The sequence below is a fragment of the Fusarium oxysporum genome, chromosome VIII, assembly GCF_013085055.1.
Source record: "Fusarium oxysporum Fo47 chromosome VIII, complete sequence".
NCBI lineage: Eukaryota > Fungi > Ascomycota > Sordariomycetes > Hypocreales > Nectriaceae > Fusarium > Fusarium oxysporum.
This window is the reverse complement of record NC_072847.1, coordinates 796,736-812,203: the sequence shown is the minus strand read 5'-3', so window position 1 is coordinate 812,203 and position 15,468 is coordinate 796,736. Positions and strand designations below refer to the sequence as shown.

General features: G+C 50.1%; 7 protein-coding genes across 7 annotated transcripts; 3 read left to right on the top strand and 4 right to left on the bottom strand.

Annotated features, from left to right (window-relative positions):
- Positions 1 to 244: 244 nt before the first annotated feature.
- Positions 245 to 1,793, bottom strand: FOBCDRAFT_228860 (mitochondrial 54S ribosomal protein YmL35). The gene is made up of 2 exons (XM_031189012.3): positions 1,187 to 1,793; positions 245 to 1,141 (listed from the first exon to the last, which is right to left on the bottom strand). Exons 1-2 carry the CDS (start codon positions 1,683 to 1,685, stop codon positions 327 to 329), a joined length of 1,314 nt encoding a protein of 437 aa, XP_031036277.2. The 5' UTR covers positions 1,686 to 1,793; the 3' UTR covers positions 245 to 326.
- A 150-nt stretch (positions 1,794 to 1,943) lies between these two features.
- On the top strand, positions 1,944 to 2,994 carry FOBCDRAFT_142941 (ribosomal protein L4 domain-containing protein; the record flags this gene model as incomplete). Its single annotated transcript, XM_059608152.1, has 3 exons — positions 1,944 to 2,006; positions 2,045 to 2,168; positions 2,213 to 2,994. The coding sequence occupies 3 exons, from the start codon at positions 1,944 to 1,946 to the stop codon at positions 2,992 to 2,994; spliced, it is 969 nt and encodes a 322-aa protein (XP_059465580.1).
- Positions 2,995 to 3,127: 133 nt separating this feature from the next.
- On the bottom strand, positions 3,128 to 4,853 carry FOBCDRAFT_46617 (uncharacterized protein). Its single transcript, XM_031189014.3, has 3 exons — positions 4,551 to 4,853; positions 4,153 to 4,505; positions 3,128 to 4,108 (listed from the first exon to the last, which is right to left on the bottom strand). The coding sequence occupies exons 1-3, from the start codon at positions 4,800 to 4,802 to the stop codon at positions 3,148 to 3,150; spliced, it is 1,566 nt and encodes a 521-aa protein (XP_031036279.2). The 5' UTR covers positions 4,803 to 4,853; the 3' UTR covers positions 3,128 to 3,147.
- Positions 4,854 to 4,942: 89 nt separating this feature from the next.
- FOBCDRAFT_321746 (NADH ubiquinone oxidoreductase subunit NDUFA12-domain-containing protein) lies at positions 4,943 to 5,621 on the top strand (the record flags this gene model as incomplete). Its single annotated transcript, XM_031189015.3, has 5 exons — positions 4,943 to 5,065; positions 5,112 to 5,132; positions 5,193 to 5,199; positions 5,246 to 5,525; positions 5,570 to 5,621. The coding sequence occupies exons 1-5, from the start codon at positions 5,015 to 5,017 to the stop codon at positions 5,619 to 5,621; spliced, it is 411 nt and encodes a 136-aa protein (XP_031036280.1). The 5' UTR covers positions 4,943 to 5,014.
- Positions 5,622 to 5,799: 178 nt separating this feature from the next.
- FOBCDRAFT_296727 (NAD(P) transhydrogenase beta subunit-domain-containing protein) lies at positions 5,800 to 9,320 on the bottom strand (the record flags this gene model as incomplete). The annotated part of the gene is made up of 6 exons (XM_031189016.2): positions 5,800 to 5,831; positions 5,874 to 5,948; positions 5,992 to 7,365; positions 7,409 to 8,014; positions 8,058 to 9,161; positions 9,206 to 9,320. The coding sequence occupies 6 exons, from the start codon at positions 9,318 to 9,320 to the stop codon at positions 5,800 to 5,802; spliced, it is 3,306 nt and encodes a 1,101-aa protein (XP_031036281.2).
- Positions 9,321 to 11,368: 2,048 nt separating this feature from the next.
- FOBCDRAFT_46606 (uncharacterized protein) lies at positions 11,369 to 12,787 on the top strand. Its single transcript, XM_031189018.3, has one exon. It carries the CDS (start codon positions 11,443 to 11,445, stop codon positions 12,505 to 12,507), a length of 1,065 nt encoding a protein of 354 aa, XP_031036283.2. The 5' UTR covers positions 11,369 to 11,442; the 3' UTR covers positions 12,508 to 12,787.
- Positions 12,668 to 15,306, bottom strand: FOBCDRAFT_141798 (ribonuclease-III-like-domain-containing protein; the record flags this gene model as incomplete). Its single annotated transcript, XM_059608132.1, has 7 exons — positions 12,668 to 12,811; positions 12,857 to 13,086; positions 13,133 to 13,659; positions 13,892 to 14,522; positions 14,591 to 14,850; positions 14,896 to 15,080; positions 15,136 to 15,306. 7 exons carry the CDS (start codon positions 15,304 to 15,306, stop codon positions 12,668 to 12,670), a joined length of 2,148 nt encoding a protein of 715 aa, XP_059465579.1.
- Positions 15,307 to 15,468: the final 162 nt, after the last annotated feature.

Sequence of the window (15,468 nt, the reverse complement as noted above, 5' to 3'; positions counted from 1 at the left end):
TGTAGTAGTTGATCAACCTGACTCCGCATTTCATGCCAATCAGAGCTATATGTGAATGTCGTCGAGGTCGTGGCGAGTGTTGCCACCGGAGAAACGTCTGACTATAGTTGAGGCTTATGATTGGCGGTGATACGTTGAAACAAGACGGCGGCTACTGGTAGGAAATAATGCGGCTGAGCTCGAGTACGGGAATAACGATGATGTTCAAGTCGCTGGTAGGTCACTGGTGATGCTTGAAACAGAATTGAGTTGTACGTGATTTACTTCTCTTGGTACTCTCCCATTTTCTAAATGTACAGTAATATGATACACGCTCATCCATCTCTCTACCTCCTCTTGATCCATCCCCTCGAGTTGGAGATGCCTCTGATGTTCTTGGTGTACTTCCAAAGGTGACGGTACTTGGGTCCTTGTCGCTTGGCTTCCCATCCACGAGGCTTGACGGGAGGCTTGAGGCTGTACACACGCGTAGGTCTGAACTCGACATCTGAGCCGGGGATGTTGTGTCGCGCCATGACAGCTGCGGTGTTTTCGTCCCAGACACTACGGAACATGTTGAACCCAAAGGGTGTTGTGCTAAACTTGTCGCGGAAGGACTTGAGCGAGAATCCATCGCGCTGGCTGTATAGTTCCTTGAGCTTGGCGACGTCGATCTTCTTGCCGGGTTGCTGCTCGAGGAGATAGATGCCGAGACGGTGATATGGGGCACCCTTTTGGGAGAATGCGGGGAGCCACGGTAGAGCAAGCTGATCCTCGCCCTTTATCCTGCTCAGAGGTAGTGATGTTTCGGTAGGGCTAATGGGGATGTTGGCGGCGAGGAAGTGGCAGCGCTTGTTGAAGGTATCGGAGTCAGGGTTGGGGACATCAGAGTCGAGGACGACTACAGAGACGAGTCTCTCGCCCTTGTCGAAGACTTGAACTCGAAGACGGGGTGCGTTCTCGCTGACGACACTGTCGACGATCTGGCCGGGAGGAATCTTGAGCTTGCGGAAGTATAGCTGGACATCGGCGGTAGGTTCGAGCTTGGGGAGGACATCGGGGACGATGTTGAACTGCTTGATACGTTGGGTGATGAGACGTTGGTCGTAGGAGCGCCACTTGGCCTCGGCGTAGTGACGGTAGATAGGCTTGTTCATATCGCCTGGGTGCGTTAGTCAGACCCAGCCCGTCTATTGGGATAACCTACCTGTTCCATCTTCAAAACGCTTCTTGACAATGGGGTCGTTAGCATCTGCAAGGATCTTGAGCCTCTCGACATATTTGTGCAGACTCTTGGTTTTAATATCCTTCATCTTCTGTCCCCCCTTGATATCTTCCGGACTCGTAGCTTCTAACCGAGAAATCTTGTCAAGCTCTTTGCTAATCTCCGCCAGCTTCTCTTCACGATCCACAGCCAGAATCTTGCGAGCCTCTTGAAAAGCCTGGTACGGGAGATGCTCAAACGGCAGATCGCCCGTGCTCCGAATGGCCATTCTTCGTCGTCGTGATCCAATTGGCATCTTTCCAGCCTTCATAAGCTGCTGCTCAAACTCGGGGAGCACCGTATTGGGATCGAGGTCTGCTGTGCTGGGCGTGGCAGTCTGAGTCTCGGCTGATCGTCGAATTGCGGCAGAGGTGAACGGCCGGGCGACGCTGGGCCGCAGCTGCCGAGCGATTGGCCGCATAACGGCCTGGCAGCGCGACATGATGGGCAGCGGAGCGTAGAGGCCGTAGACGTGGGACGTTAAAAGTGACGCTGATGATATCTCGAGATATTGAAAAATGCTCTGGGGATGGTTTACAGGCCTGGCCCCACTAAAAACTCGGGGATCGGAGGATGTTGCCGATCCACTTTTCTGCAGTATCGCATCACGGTTTTTGAAGCCTCAACACCACATTCAGCGAACTACTGTCCTTGATCACGGCAGAATCTCCCTATCGAAGGCGGTCAGGGAATTGATATCATGGCTGGCAAGGGAATTGGGTGCCTGGCTGAGGCCATGGGTGCCCTGCGGGTGTCTGCCAAGGTATGTAAAGAGACTGCAAATTGCTTCAATGCTAACAGATGAAGCCGGCGACACTCAACAAGGCCTTCACAAGGTCAATGGCTACAGAAGTCTCTCCAAAGCAAACTGCAGAGAACAAATCCCCGAATACCCCCCAAGGCATTCTCGAATCATGGAAGCCCAGTACGACACCCGTCCACCGTCAATAACCTTGCTGACCGTTGCAGTCACAACCGTTCCCGTCACAGTCCACGCCTTTCCCTCGTTGGAACCGACTTCTCTCGAACGATGGGACGTCAACCACCTTTACCTACCTCTCCGCCGCGATCTTCTCCATCTCGCCGTCGTCTACGAAGGTGACAACACCCGCCAAGGAACCGCCTCTTCCAAAACCCGTTACGATGTCCACGGCTCCCACCGAAAGATGCGTCCTCAAAAGGGAACTGGTCGAGCTCGTATGGGAACCAAGCAAAGTCCCGTGAACCGCGGTGGTGGAAAGACATTCGGCCCTCATCCCCGCGACTTCGGCACCAGCCTTACCCGAAAGGTGTACGACAAGGCATGGCGCACAGCTCTGAGCTACCGTTACCGAAAAGGCGATCTTATCGTGTGTGAGGATGGTATGGATCTTGTGTTGCCGACTGATTACGAGCTCGTTGCTGGAAAGTATCTCAAGGATGGACTGAAGGAGGCGTATCTCAAGCGATACATGACTGGAGTGCTGGGTAACCTTGGTCTGGGCCGTGCTAGCGGTCGAACTCTTTTCGTCACTGGAAACCGACGTGAAGCTCTCTTCGGCGCCATGGAGCAGCTCCCTTGGGAGGGTAGAGCACTCGATCTAGAGGATGTCGATGTCAAGGACCTTTTGGAGACAGGCAAGGTGGTTTTGGAACGAAGTGTGCTCAAAGAGATGATCAAGAAGCACCAGAGCGACTTGGTGAGCAGAGTTGTTATGCAAGGCCTGGTCAAGGGAGGGCCCAAGCTAGGGACACCAGTGATTAGGGCATGAGCGTGTAAACTACCTGTATTATTTTGTATACAACCAACTGTCGCAACCCTCAGTGAATATTCTTATGAAAGCTAATCTTGTCAAGTTATAATATCGTTGCTTGGGTATCGTTAGATTTGATCATCTATGAGTACACTATTATACACTGCAGTATTACAATGCTCCGCCCACAAGCGAAACAATCCACATGGCAACTCTGACTTTGAGTCCAACTCTTCGTTCAGTGCGAGCAAAGTCATCTCGCGTTGCCTTGGTAGCATGTTCCTGCAACCATAGCTGCTCCTCTCCAAGTCTCCCCTTCAGTCCTTCATCGCGGGTTACGATCAGAGCACCAGCTTCAAGATCATGAGAGTAGCTTCGTTTAGTATAGTTGGAACTTCCAATAATACTCATAGCGGGGTTCTTGTCACCTGGCATCGTCACCCAGAGTCCCTTGGCGTGATATGTCCATCCACCAGGCTGACCAACGACGCCATAACGCCATTCCTTCAATGTGATGTCGTTGTCACGGCCTTCATGATGTACGCGATGAACGAAACGACGGGCGAGGAGAGTGTAGGCATCAGGGAGGAGACCCGAGACGCCTTTCGACTTGTAGAAACCGTTTGCTTCAGGAGAAGCTGTAATGACGGTGTTGGAGGTAGAGGCAGTATTGAGGAGGAGTTTAGTCAGAGAGGGAGCGGGGTTGAAGTAACCTGCTGTAAAGGTCCACGAAGACTCGCGGTATGCGGGGAGGGCAAGAGTTTTGAGGATGTGTGTGATGACGGGGAGTTCAGTTGAGGTGTCAGGTTTCATGACCTGGGACATTTGCCCAAGCATGTAAACTCTTGTATCAGAAATGTCATTCTCAGGCTTTGACGTCGGATGTAACAGAGTCTGGAGCGTCGATGTAGTGCTCTTGATGAAAGACTGGGGCTTCTCTAGCGGTGAGGGGGTAGAGTTGTTCTGTGGCCACGAGAGTGTGAAGCCCGCTGGTTCAGTTGAAGGTTGAACCAAGAAGCTGAAGGATGTAACCCCTGAATGGATCTTCCAAAAGTGATCAGTCACCTCCTTTGAGGCAAAAAGATGATATCTATCTTGACGGTTGGTAAAGTAGTCAGTTGACAAGTTTGCCCTGAAAAGTCAGTATTTCTCATCACGGAGACCTTCTAGACATACCCAGACATGATGATCTCATCGTCAACTCCATAAAGCTTCATATGCTGAAGTCCCCAACCCTCATTTATCCTCTTGGGGATATACTGTTTCCTCAATCCAGTGAGGTTCGGCGTGTGGTACATTCGAATTTCCACACGGTCTGCTCCAAACTCTTCGACCAGAGGTGCAAGTAACGATGCACTTGATGGATTAGGCGCCTCTCTCGTTCCTCGTAGCGCATCTGTAAGAATACTCAATTTCACATCCGGATTCTTCCTCAACGCCTCCTGCAGCGTTTCAATAAGTTCCTTTTCCGATTTTCCAATGTACAACGTCGATAAGAAGATCCGTCTTTGTGCTTTTCGTATCCGATCCTAAACCAATCAGCCCTGTCATTTCCGTATCGGAGGAAGTCCAACCTTGAGCGTCTCGTAAAACTCTGCTGGTGTACGAATAATCTGAATCTGTTCCCCTCGAACATCGAAACTCGGTGCCAGTCGATCCAATTCAGTAACGAAAGGAGCCAAAGCCCCAACGCTATTCACACTTGGAGGAGTATTCCCAGCTGGAATCGCATATTGTCTGGTCTGGACTCGTGCGCTGGGAACTCTGGGCTTGAAACTTTTGGCACGCAGCCTCGTAGTGCATCGCGCACAGCTCCGAGTGAGCATCTCGAATCGTCTAAAGCTCAATTGAAGCTCGTTCTATTAAAATTGCTTGTATTCGTAAATCGCTAGAATTTCTGGTTGAGCTTCAAGGTACGTACCCATGCCGTCACAAACCCAATCTACCGAGGTTGATCCGCGGTAATCTTCAAACCTCCCATCATTGACGAGCTATCAACAACCATCCCGCTGAGGTCAATTGTCGCTCAACCGCCATCATGTCGACAATCTCACGAACATTGTCCAACCTGCGAAAGGTTGGAATCAAGGTATGTCTGCCGTCAACCGTCAACGAGCCAATGCTAACTCGAGCAGGACTACTTTGTCCAGATGCTGGTATGTACCTGACCGAACGATCCTCGACTCTGGCTAACGACGCCTGTTTCTCACGAGTAGTACATCGGTACGCTTCCTCTATTATCCGCCGAATCGTCCACTGACACCCGCAGGTGACACCAAGGCTGGTCGTCTGATTGGCACCGATCGCGCCGGCAACAAGTTCTTCGAGAACAACGAGGAACTCCCCCTCCGAACACGCTGGGTCGAGTACGCCAAGCACGATTACGACGCCGCTCACATTGAGCCCGGATGGCACGCCTGGATCAGCTACAGCGTCGACAAGCCTCCTACCGAGGATCCTCTACTACAAGCTGGTGTCCGAGCCTTTGAGCCGTCACGCGCCATCCCCAACTTTACCCAGACCCGTGGCGCTTTCAAGACTTACAACACGTATGTTTCGCATTTCGTAGGAGGCAAAATTCTGACCGTTTTAGTTCCAAGTCCAAGATCTCAGCATGGGAGCCTGTGGCGGCGCCTCGGGCATGAGGATGAGTGGTCAAGTGTACATAAATTCGCGTAGAGGTTCAATCGAGAAACCCAAGGGCATTGAATTCAGATGAGCTGCTATTTCTACAGCTGAACATGGTATAAGATCTAGAAAATGTGCACTCTATGGTCTTTCAGATTCTTCTCTTATACGAACTACATAGGAAATCCTCACGATCTACGACTTTGCTTCGATTGCAGATTTGATAGCTAAAATGTCAGCTGAGTTTGGAAACTGGACGGATTACTAACCTTCACATGTCACTCTAGCATCTCCAAACAACATCTTTGCGTTGGGCATGTAAAACATGGGGTTTGGAACATCAGCTGCTCCTGTTAGCCGCATTCGGATAGGGGACGGGTGACTTACCATAACCACTGGCCATGCCTCTCTTCATGACGACAACCTGCTTGGCTTTCCAGGCATGCAGCACAGGCATACCCTCAATAGAGCTGCCCTTTTCCAGAGCAATAGGGTTGACGGTATCGTTGGCGCCGATGACGACGGCCAGGTCAGTCTCGGGAAAGTCGTCGTTGATCTCGTCCATTTCCAGGACGATGTCATATGGCACACTGGCTTCAGCGAGAAGAACGTTGCACTGACCAGGCATGCGGCCTGCGACAGGGTGAATAGCGAAACGGACAGTGATACCCTTGGATCGAAGAGTCTGAACAATGTCTGAGATGGCGTATTGAGCCTTTGCAACAGCCATACCGTATCCAACAATGAGAATGACCTTTTCAGAGTTGAGAAGTGCATCAGCAAGGTCATCTACAGAAGTCTGGGTAACTTCTCCCTGAGGTTTAAATTCTTGTACAGCAGTTGGCGTGCCTAGACCTCCAAAGAGAACGTTTGTCAGTGATCTGTTCATGGCGACGCACATGATGTACGATAGAATTGAACCGGATACACCGATCAAGGCTCCAACGGTGGTAAGAAGGGGGTTCTCAAGCATGAAACCCTCGGCGACAAGAGCAAAGCCACTGTATGCGTTCAAAACAGTGATGACGACGGGCATGTCAGCACCTCCAATGGCAGATGTGGTGGTGTATCCCTTGATGAAGCTCAAAACAGTACTTCCAGCAAGTGCTCCCGCTGCAATCAAGGGGCTTCCTGGGGCCATTGTGATGAAAGCTCCCATGGTGGCTGCGTTGCTTGCGAGTAATCCTGAGTTGATGATATGTCGTCCAGGCAGGATCTTTGGCTTAGACGTCATCTTGCCGGCGAGCTTGAGGAACGCGACGATGGATCCAGTAAACGTGATGCCACCGATAACAACACCAAGGTAGGCTGTAACGAGGTGGAGAGTTGACGGATCCATCACGTCTGCCATGACACTACCGATGCTGGTCAAGACGGCAGCAAGACCAACCACAGAGTGAAGAGCGGCGACAGTCTGAGGGAGATCGGTAGGAGTGATTCGCTTTCCAATGAGCATACCAGCGATGGTACCGAGTGCAGCAAGACCACCAAACTGAGTGAGGACTTCAGGGGTAAAGCCAGCAGCGAGCAAACTAGCCAACACACCTGTACCGACACCAAGAATACCAAGAGCATTACCCATGCGAGCAGTGGCTTGGGAAGCAAGACTGGAGATGGAACCAATGCAGAGAACAGAGCTGACAAGATAACCGGCTTGAACAAGACCAGCAGCACCAGTTGATGCAGCAGCCACGAATCCACCACCACAAACAACAGCAGGAATCGCATAGAGCCAGGGGTACTCAGGGGGGTCGGTAGGTCCTATTCCTGTTAGCTGGGTCGAGTTAAAGATCGGACAACTCACGCTTGAACATATCCAGCATACGCTTGGTGATCACGAAACCACCTCCAACATTGACGAAAGCCAGCAAAACACTCAGGGCACCAAAAGCTTGAGGAATAGTCTCGGGCAGAAATCCACCTCCAAGAATGAATAAACCACCAATACCGACCATACCGGAAATAGCGTTGGTGACACTCATCAGAGGAGAGTGAAGCGCAGGAGCAACACCCCAGACAGCACGATATCCAATAAGACTAGCCAGAGCAAATGTAAAAGCGTTCGACATGAGAAGAGGGCTGGTCCATTTTCCAAGAGCCAAGATACTACCCATACCAGCGGTGACACCAGCAACTTCACGAGTCTTCTTTTGCCAGGGAGTCAGAGCTACAGGTTCAGGGGTCACTTCGGTTGTCTCGGCCTTTACGGGTGGAGGAGGAGGTGCTGCGCGAGGAGCGGGTGGCAGAATATCTCCTTCTTGGGTAACGATTGCACCTCGGACGACTTCATCTGATAGATCAATGCCGAAAGCCTTGGGTTCAGGGGCCATTGAGAGCAGGAACTTGGTGATGTTGTTGGAGTAGAGAGTCGAGGACTGAGTTGGCAGACGAGAGGGAAGATCAGTGTATCCTAAAATGTCAGTAGATTCCCCAAGCAAGGGGAGTGTGCATACCAATAATCTTGACATCGTTGTAAACGGCCAATTCACCCTTCTTGGTAGCTTCACAGTTGCCTCCAGCTTCAGCAGCCAGATCGACAATGACACTTCCAGGTTTCATAACATCGAGGATATCGTTCTTGAGCAGTTTCGGGGCAGGCTTTCCAGGGATCAATGCAGTTGTGATGATGATGTCGACTTCCTTGGCTTGGTCTTTAAACAGCTTCATTTCAGCTTCGATAAATTCCTTGCTCATTTCCTTAGCGTATCCACCAGCTCCAGATCCATCCTCCTGGAGTTCGACTTCGATGAATTCGGCCCCAAGAGATTGAACCTGTTCGCGAGCAGCAGATCGAGTATCGAAACCACGGACAATGGCACCCATACGACGAGCAGTAGCAATAGCACTCAAGCCAGCAACGCCAGCACCAATAACCAAAACCTTGCAGGGAGGAATCTTTCCAGCAGCAGTGACTTGACCAGTGAGGAATCTACCAAAGACATTGGACGCTTCGAGAACAGCTTTGTAACCGGCAATGTTGGCCATACTGCTGAGGGCATCAAAGACCTGAGCTCGAGAGATACGGGGAATCATGTCCATAGCGAAACTGGTAGCTTTTCTAGCGGCAATCTTTTCGACGAGTTCTTTGTTCTGAGCGGGCTGGAGGAATGAAATGATGGTTTGGCCTTCTTTCATGGACTCAACCTCTTCAAGACCAGGACCACGAACTTTGAGAACAATGTCTGAGTTGGACCAGACTTCCTTGGGACCATTGACAAGAGTTGCGCCGGCTTTTTCATAGGCGGCATCGAGGAAATCAGCAGATGTACCAGCACCACGTTCAACAAGAACCTGCTTGAAGCCCTTTTTCTTGAGGAGTGCAACATTGGCAGGCGTAAGAGCTACACGGCGCTCTCCAGGGAAGATCTCGGTTGGAACACCAACGACAAGATGATCATAGGGAGTTGTCTTGGGAAGGACCACGGTGGAATATTTGCGAGGAGGTGCAGAAGCATGGTGGATCAATGCGAGGGGCTTGGAGACGTCTGCGACAAGAGCATGCTGTCGAGGCGAAGCTCTCAAGGTGCTGTGCCATTGCTTGCGACGAGAGAGGACATCTGAAGTTTATTAGCTATGAGCTTCAATGGCAGACAAAACCTACCTTGAACTCGATACCCTTTCAATTGCTTCTGTAGAAAGAAGGACGAGGCGCACAGCTCGGAAGCTGACGCTGGAACCGCGGACGAGGCCAGCGGGCGAAGCATTTGGGTTGCCATGATTAAAGAATCATGAGAGCGATTGCGAGACCGGAACGAGTGGATCGCTTAGCTCCGTCACCTCAAGTGCCGAACTCTTGAGGCCTGTGTATCCAAAAAGCGACAAAACAGTCAAACGTGAGGAATTCCAGAAGAGAGGGAATAAAAAACAAGACAAAACAATCGAGGGGTTGCGTTATTGTCTCTGTGTCATGTGTTAGGTTGTCGGGTACCCCCCGTTCCTCCAGCTCCCGCAGCCCACCACTGGAGCTTCCTTGGACCCTACAGTTTCTCCCGGGGTTCTATTAGCCGCCCCGGGAAGAGGGGCTTGGTCCACTGCTGCCGCTAAAACCTGGGGGAGGGGCCGCAGCTGCGGAGAAGCATCAAACGATGCAGGGTATCATCGAATCATAGACTATTTACCAGCGGGAGCTTCGGGAGAATTTAAGTAGCGACATGTTGTGCATCCAGTCAGATGAGTTTGTGGCTACGGACCTGCCTGATGAGTCTTGCCGAGACGCTTGGCTCCAAATGCAGATGGTTTCCCCTCCTCGGACGTTGAAATCCGGGCGTGAAACGGTCAAAGATGGGCCTAGATCATGATGTATGATGTATTTGACGTGGGGTACGTTTCATGCGGCTTATCCATCGGCAGGCTGGTCTGTTGGTAGTGCCAGGAAGAGAAGAACGCATCGTCATTTGCTGTGAACTGGGTGGTCTCAAGATGCTTGGTGTACTTGCATACAGGACTCGGTCTATACAGTTGCACCAGGCCCTTGAAGAAACTCCTCTTGTGAGCGTGCGTTCAGAATCTTGAGTCCAGTTACGCTCATGAGCTCTTCTCGCTCAAGAGTGCGTCCTCGTAAATGTCGACTAAAGCCGATCAAGGCCAACTCATCGTCAACAAAACTCAGCCAAGTCCATACCTTTCAGTCGTTTTCTCTCTGATGTAGCCATTTTGTATTATAGAAGACAATTTGACTCGCGGCTTGAAACTTATTGTAGCTCATCCAAAGCTATACGCGTTACGCAGATGACAGTATCAGAGCTGGCTGATAAGAGCACTGAGCAACGAGAAGCATCTGGTGTACGAACATAAATTCTTCCTAGAATGGTTAAATATAAGTTGCGCACCTCTTCTCAGTCTCCAAACAAAGATCTAGCGCTAAATGCGTGACTCCAGGACGGGATGGTCATGAATACCCTGAAGGTCTACAAACTGCAGAGATGCAAATATTGCATGACTTGACTGAAGAACCGTGTTTGATTACTGCCTGATTACTGCTTGCATGCAGCTGTCCTGTGAAGCATAGCAAGAATTCTGAGGATGCATGGATCTTCAGAGAGACCCAGGGTAGTACTTCACATGTACGTTGCCAAAGAGGCACATCTCGATTAAGATCGCTTAGATTCCCGATGGATTTAAATCAGAAAGATTTTTAAGCGACAACTACATTCGATAGGATCCGTCAAAGGGAGTCTGTCCACTCGATTACTGTTTTGAATGGTAATGTGGTGAGAACTGAGATGAACATTTTCACTGAGAGCACTATGACGGTTCACGCCTAATAAGGGTATCAAGACTAAGAGAGTAATACATATATCCTTATTTATTATATCAGTTGGTATAATATTATACCTTTAATCTCAGCTTAATCGTGTTCCGTATTGAGCCTGAGAATGGTGTTGAGATGAAGGCTCATCACATCCACAATGCTGTAGAAAATGAGCCAAAAAGGGTTGCACCATTTGCTCTGAAGATTTATTCAACGTAGGAAAAGTTACTTATTTCTCACGTCGGCTGCTTCCTGCTTCACTCTTGCTCGAGTCGTTGCAATGTATCACATCCATTACTAGGAGATGGTATTGATGAAAGACTTAAAGCCATATTTTTCTCATCTCATTATAAGTGAATGAATACCTGGTTGCATGGGTTAACATCTGATAACGATTCGCCAAGTTGCTGCATATTTCCCCATTAAGCCTAACGTTGGTGTAATGGTGTGGATCTCAACACCAAAAATGGTCGTGTAATTTAATCACGAGAGCCTCTTCCACATGACCATAGTGATCACCCAACTCATAATAAGACTTTAACAGCAGTCTTCTTCTCATCATCGCTAATCCAACACAAACGATCAACATGCCTCGGAAAGCTCCTATTCACCACTTCTCATATCGCTCCCTAATCATCCCCCCAATCCTCCTAGCCGCAGCAACCATCGTCACTCTCTTCCTCCACTCAGACGTCAACTTTGCTCTTCTCTGGTCCCAATGCCACTCTCACGCCCGCCTTCCTGGTGTTAGTCGCATTCCAGGTCTCGGCACACCTCTATGCTATCTGATCAGCTTCTTCCGCGCCGCGCTTCACTCATTGCGCAGTCGCGCTGTTATGGGCGTTGTGCTGGCCTTTATCGGCGGTCTCTTGACAGTGAGCACCGTTGAATCAGCGCGTATCTGCAATGCGCCGAATGTTCTCATCGCGTATCCTACTGGTCCATGGTTGGTGTTTGATCTTGTGGGTGGTGCTGTCGTCTGGGAGCTTGTTATTATTCCTGCGTTTCTGCATCGCGCGAGAAGTGTTTTGAATGCACAGAGGAGAGATGAGGGTGGCGATGCGCATCAGATCTTTACGAGTCGTCATCTTCCTGACAGTGAGCTCGTGGCTATTCCTATCAGTGTAGCGCTTGGTTACTTTCTTCCGTCTTTTCTTATGCTGTTCTATACAACTCCCGAGACGATCGGCATCTGGCTCTTCTTCCCGATCTATGTCGAAATCATTCGCCAGATTATTCGTCACACTATCGCTGCTCTGAGAAGAGTTGACCCAACACTCGTCCATCTCGCATCCAATCGGTGGTCTCTGTTGTTTGTTTACATGCTGCCCTTGATCTGCTCGGTTCTGGCTCATGTTTCTTTCATCTGGAGCTTGACTCGACCCGACGACCGCAAAGAAATGACGAGATCAATCATTGTCTTCATTGAAGTCAACGCCCAGTTCATCTTCTGGACCGTTCTGTACTGGATGTTGGTGGAGGTTGGGTGGCGCGTTCCTTTGACAACAATCATCACTTCCATTGTTGTTGGACCTGGCGCTGGAACGTGCGTTGGGTGGATATACCGAGAGAAGCTCATTCATCACGACAACGAGGAAGACAATGGAGAGGATGCTCAAACAGCAGATGAGGAGACGCCTTTGTTGCAATGATTTGATACCCTGACGTTACTTTTATAGCCCTAATTCCTATAGACATGCTTCATGACTGATCAATAGACTCGAGTATTTTTACAGCTTGCAAGACTGTCATGTACAGGTCCAGACCTTTCTTATGGTACAGATATGATACAGATTAACCCACTCACCATGCTCAATCCTGTAGTCTTGACAATATCCTCTCTCTGATAACCTGTGATGCCACTACTGCTCCATGCTGTAATGTGATGGCACCAATGATGGCCATGATGGCGCCGTTGAGCACGACATCGGCACCTGAAGCTCGGAGCTTTTGCACCTACTGCACGTTAGTCGAGTTACCGCGGACAGCAGATGTATGTACCTGTTTGGGCTTCCACCGCACAACATCGATCAATCCCACTTCAGCTGCCAAGCCAGATAGTCTCTCCTTGCCGACAACATCCTTGGGTCCTTTGATGGAGAGATTGTCTACCGATTGCAAATTTGGATGCACGAATGGCTGGCGGTCAAATCCGTCGTCGAAATTCGGTGTTCCCATTGGACTTTGGGCAACAATTGTCTTTGTCGTCTCCATGACAAGAGTCATTCGTCCTGGTAGAGTCAGCATAGACCAACATTCATCCCTCGTCCCACCCACCTAGAAGCGCCAATCGGTCGTTGAATCCTCTTCGTCCCTGATCAAAGCTCTTGTGCGTAACAGCCAACCACTTGAGCTCCTCGGGCAGAAGTTTGCTGCCTCCAGGACCCAGTAGGCGCTCGTACACCTCGTCCAGCTTCTTGGGGTCGTTGTTGACAGTCCAGACCTTGTTCTGAGGATTCTTTGCCCAGTCGAGTTGCAGAGGCGCCTTCATAGCGGCAGGCGTCTGGCTCCATCGTGGCACGACACCAGAGGAAGACGGTGTCTTGGTCCTGAAGGATTCGGGTGTCGAGTCGGTAGCGTAGGTGCGCACGCAAGGCATGAGGGTGCGGGCGGCATGCCTACTCCGCCAGAGGCCGGAACGGCAGGGTTGGAGGGCCATGGTGATGAATTGGGACGAACCGGGCTGGAGGTCAAGGCTCGAGTTGCATCTGATGTTCACTATCGAGATGGGGCTAAATGTGAAGCTTGGCCGCGAACATTTTCTCGAGGTCACGTGAAGGAAAGTGACACCGCTGTGACCCCACCTTTGTCAACACCAAGTTTACGCCAAGATGGATGATCTGGAGCTTCACTTTTTTCCCTAGGCTACACGCCATTTTATCTCTTGTCAAAAATAGGATTAAGATAGAAATGAACAAGCTAATAATCTAACGCAAATGACTTTCTACATACAATCAGGTACCCAGAGGAATACAGCCTCAGATCGAAAATTCCCGCCTGATCAGATTTCCAGCGCGGGAGCTCCTCTGTACTTACTCCTCGTCCTCGATCTTCGTCTCATCCTCATCCTCATTACCGCCCTCTTTATCCTTGATTATCTTCACCTCCTCTTCTCCGTCCCCCTCCGTCTCAGTCACCTCGTCCTGGTCAAAGCCGTCACGGTATCCAACACACACTCGCATAGGAAATGCGACAGTCGCAACGTGGTAATCATATCCATATAGATCCCCATAAAACACCAGCATAGGCGACACAACCAGATCGACAGGCCGACCATCGTATGTAGCATCGTCGTCGCCGCAAACTAATTGCATCACGTTTCCAGCGTGGAATCCCTCGACTGTGGCTGAAAATGGAAATCCATATACCTCCTTGGTCTTGGGGTCATGAAACACATTTCGAAGAGTCTGGCGACCGCAGTCGAACTTCAACTCGAAACTGACAACCGTTTCTGCGAGAAGTGAGAGCATCTTTGTTAAGAAGGGGCCAGGATTCTCAGGGAAGTATTGGCCAACCGCTTTCTCCACGATCTTGACCACGCATCCCGGCTCAATCCTCTTTTCAAATTGGCCCACTTCTTCAAGGGAGTAATAGAAGTCGATTGCGGTGTATCGCCAGTTGGGATACTGGACACTCCGTCTTTCCTCGTCGTGACAGAAGTTTCTCTCTATGGCCAAGGTCAGCCCACGAATTAAGGGACTTTTTTTTTTTTCTTTCTTTCTTTCTTCTTCTTACCTCGTAAGATGCGCTCCATCGTGGCTTGGGCTTCCCAATACGGCGACGTCCACTCAATGTCCTGACTCTTTCTAGAGAAAAAGTTCTCATCAATGATCTCCCAGATCCAACGTGCGAACATGAACTGACGTATGAGAGGCGTCTCAAAGAGCTGTTGGGCATGAGGCGAATATCCAATGAACTTTTGCTGAGCGGCCTCGTCAAGACTATCCCAGGGAAGATCCTTGAAACCAGCTACCTCTGAGATCTTCATAATGTGACTATGAAGTTTGTCCCACATCTTGAAAAGGAAACCTTGTTGATACCCCAAACCAACATGCGACTGAACAAGCCGCCGGAAGTCTTCAAGACCGTCATCCAGGTTCTTGAATTGACCCCTAGCTAATTTAGCGCTGGCCTGTCCTTCCTTTTGCTGTGCTTCTTTCCACACTGCTTCTTCTTTGCCCAGCTGTTGTTTCGATGCATTTGGCGATGGATTATCCAGCGATGCCTTCGAAAACGTCAGTTCAGAACCGAATATAGATGGCTTTAAAGTGGCTACTCACTCTGCCGATCCCTGGGTCCGAAGGTCCTTCCATGAGGCTCCGTCCTGTCTTTTTGTTCTTCCCTGGAACCATCTGTTCCTGATCCTTTGACGTTCTTGCGATCTTGGTGACTTTGTCTTGGCCAGGTTGATTGCAAGACTCCAGTCGCTTGGATCTTCGAAGGCCAGCCATGTTCTGAGAAGGAAGAAAGACGCGATCGCCGCTGTGTGAGAAATTTGAGGGAAAGGAGGATTGTTTCGAAAGCTACCGATTTCAAAAGTGCGAGCGGCCTTTCACGTTATGTACTCATCCTTGTCTAAAGTCGATTGCCTTCCGGGGAAAAAATACAACCTG

Coding starts and splice junctions, on each gene's coding strand:
- FOBCDRAFT_46617 (XM_031189014.3), bottom strand. CDS start 4,802: ATGCTCACTCGGAGCTGTGCGCGATGCACTACGAGGCTGCGTGCCAAA. Junction 4,506..4,550: donor AGTTTTACGAGACGCTCAAG/GTTGGACTTCCT, acceptor TGATTGGTTTAG/GATCGGATACGAAAAGCACA. Junction 4,109..4,152: donor GATGAGATCATCATGTCTGG/GTATGTCTAGAA, acceptor CTGACTTTTCAG/GGCAAACTTGTCAACTGACT.
- FOBCDRAFT_228860 (XM_031189012.3), bottom strand. CDS start 1,685: ATGTCGCGCTGCCAGGCCGTTATGCGGCCAATCGCTCGGCAGCTGCGG. Junction 1,142..1,186: donor GCGTTTTGAAGATGGAACAG/GTAGGTTATCCC, acceptor TAACGCACCCAG/GCGATATGAACAAGCCTATC.
- FOBCDRAFT_46606 (XM_031189018.3), top strand. CDS start 11,443: ATGCCTCGGAAAGCTCCTATTCACCACTTCTCATATCGCTCCCTAATC.